General features: G+C 43.5%; 2 protein-coding genes across 2 annotated transcripts; both read left to right on the forward strand.

Annotated features, from left to right (window-relative positions):
- Positions 1 to 3: 3 nt before the first annotated feature.
- Positions 4 to 1065, forward strand: TM35_000531150 (uncharacterized protein; the record flags this gene model as incomplete). Its single annotated transcript, XM_029030700.1, has 1 exon — positions 4 to 1065. The coding sequence occupies one exon, from the start codon at positions 4 to 6 to the stop codon at positions 1063 to 1065; it is 1062 nt and encodes a 353-aa protein (XP_028877997.1).
- Positions 1066 to 1739: 674 nt separating this feature from the next.
- Positions 1740 to 2141, forward strand: TM35_000531160 (uncharacterized protein; the record flags this gene model as incomplete). The annotated part of the gene is made up of 1 exon (XM_029030701.1): positions 1740 to 2141. A coding segment is annotated over one exon (402 nt), but the record flags the coding sequence as incomplete, so codon positions are not given.
- Positions 2142 to 2143: the final 2 nt, after the last annotated feature.

A 2143-nucleotide genomic window follows, 5' to 3' on the forward strand; every position in this document is an offset into this window, starting at 1 on the left:
ATGATGCGCTACGTGCTGTGTATCCTCGCTCTCCTGCTCTCATGTGCGTGTGTGCACGTCCTCGCTGAAGAAGTGCCTGCCGCCGATCTTTCCGACCAAGTCCCTGATACGGAGAGTGAGACAAAGATTAATTGTCCTGCTGCTGGTGCTTCTGAGCCTGGTTGTTCTGGTGGAAGTAGTGGTCATACTTCTGGTCCTCTTCTTACTTCTGAGCCTAGTACTCTTAATGCTTCGCTTCAGAATGGGAGAAAAGAGGGTGGTGAGGATGGTATTCCTGTTCCTCAAGCTATGGGTGTTGCTGGGGGTTTGAGTGTTCAAGAAACTTCACATCTTGCTGGTCAAAGAGAAACTGAACACCAACAACGTGCTGCTGCTTCAACTACAAGACCCAATTCTGCTGACAGTCTAACAGTGCAGGGTCCCAATCACGATAGAGGGCAGACTCAAGAGCAAACACATCAGGGTGGAGGGAATGCTTTATCACCAACAAAAGAAGTACAACCTTCTCTACACAATGGAAAAGCAGAAGAGAAATCACAAGAGAATTCAGAGGAGCAGCACAACCTGCAATCTACCGGTAGTCGCAATGGAATCCCTGAAGGTCATCAGATTTCTCGTACTCAGGTGCAGGAAACATCGTCTGCAGGAACACAAGATGCCAACGAAAATAAGAATAATGCAGACAACCGCAGTGTATCAAGTGGGAGTACAACTACGAATGATACTGCACCAACACAATCTTCTTCACCAACATCTACTGAAGCCAATGCTACACCTTCACCACAGGAAACTGAGGGGAATAATGAATCTGGTAATACCAACGCTGACAGCGGCACTGCACCTGAAGGGAGTGGGTCATCAAACAACCAAAATGAGGGAGAAAATACAGATACCACCACCACCACCACCTCAACCACGACCACCACCACAACATCAACACTTCCTCCTGAACTGACAAACAACAAGAAGGGTGATGCAGACAGCAGCAGCAGTATCAGCAGTTCTGTGTGGGTGCGTGTACCACTACTGATTGTGGTTACACTGGCCTGTATTCTTGTGTGTTGATTTTGGTGGTGTGACTCAGGTCATCCTTTGTTTTCTTTTTCTTTTCTTGCATATAATCCCTACAGTCTAACTAATCTTCCACCTGTTGGGATTATCTTTTTTTGTTTCTTAATGTTAATGTGTTTTGTGTTTGTTTTTGCTCTCTGTGTTTATCCTATAATAATTATTATTGCTACTCCATTTTGTGTGTGTGTTCTTGGAGACTCTCTCTCTGTGTGTACCTGGGCTTGCACTATGATAATGATGATGATGATGAACTGCTTTTTGGAGTGAAAGGAAAAGGAAATAATAATAACAGATGAATTTATATTTATAATTGCGTATATACACATATATAGACTTACACCCATAGTTGGTGAATATTTCTGTGTTTACTGTGTAAATTGGGTAACGTTTAATATCTGTTTGTTTCTTTGCTTATGGTTTGCGGGGACATTCTATGGTTTACTGCGGGAGTCTTTGATGATATGGATGTCCTTTTTGTATCTACCTTTACTGATTTCATTCTCTGTATTACTTTGTTTCTGATTTTTTTTCTACACTGTTGAGCATCGTTTGTGCTTCTCTACTTGTATGTACGTCTGGTTTTTGGTATTATGAGCATTTTGTTAATCTCCTATATTTTTTTTTCTTTGTAGTTGAGTGTTTGTAAGTGAAACCCAACAACCACTATTATGGCTATGAAGAAGATGATGGGCCACTTGTTATTATTACTGCCTTTCATCCTGTACTGCTTCTGTGGATGCATGTTGGCTAATGTACCAAACCCGTATTCTTTTATGACTGGTGGTGGTATTGCTGGTATGCCTGGTGGTGGTGTTCATCCTAATAATGTAGGGTTCCAACCTGCTGGGATTCCTGGACCTGCTGTTCCTGGCAGACCTCCTGTTAATCCTCCTGTTGGTGTTCCTAAGGGTGTTCAACAAAGGCCTTATACGGACCCTGCGGTTCCACGCGGTCCTTGTGGTTCTCCTGGTGCGCCTGGTGCTATCCCTGGCAGTGCTGCAGGTACGAATACTTGTTCTGCTGGTATTCCTGGTTCTCACCATACTGTACCTTCACCTACATCTCCCATTAA

This window comes from Trypanosoma theileri (genome assembly GCF_002087225.1).
Source record: "Trypanosoma theileri isolate Edinburgh chromosome Unknown TM35_Tth_53_V1, whole genome shotgun sequence".
Classification (NCBI taxonomy): Eukaryota; Euglenozoa; class Kinetoplastea; order Trypanosomatida; family Trypanosomatidae; genus Trypanosoma; species Trypanosoma theileri.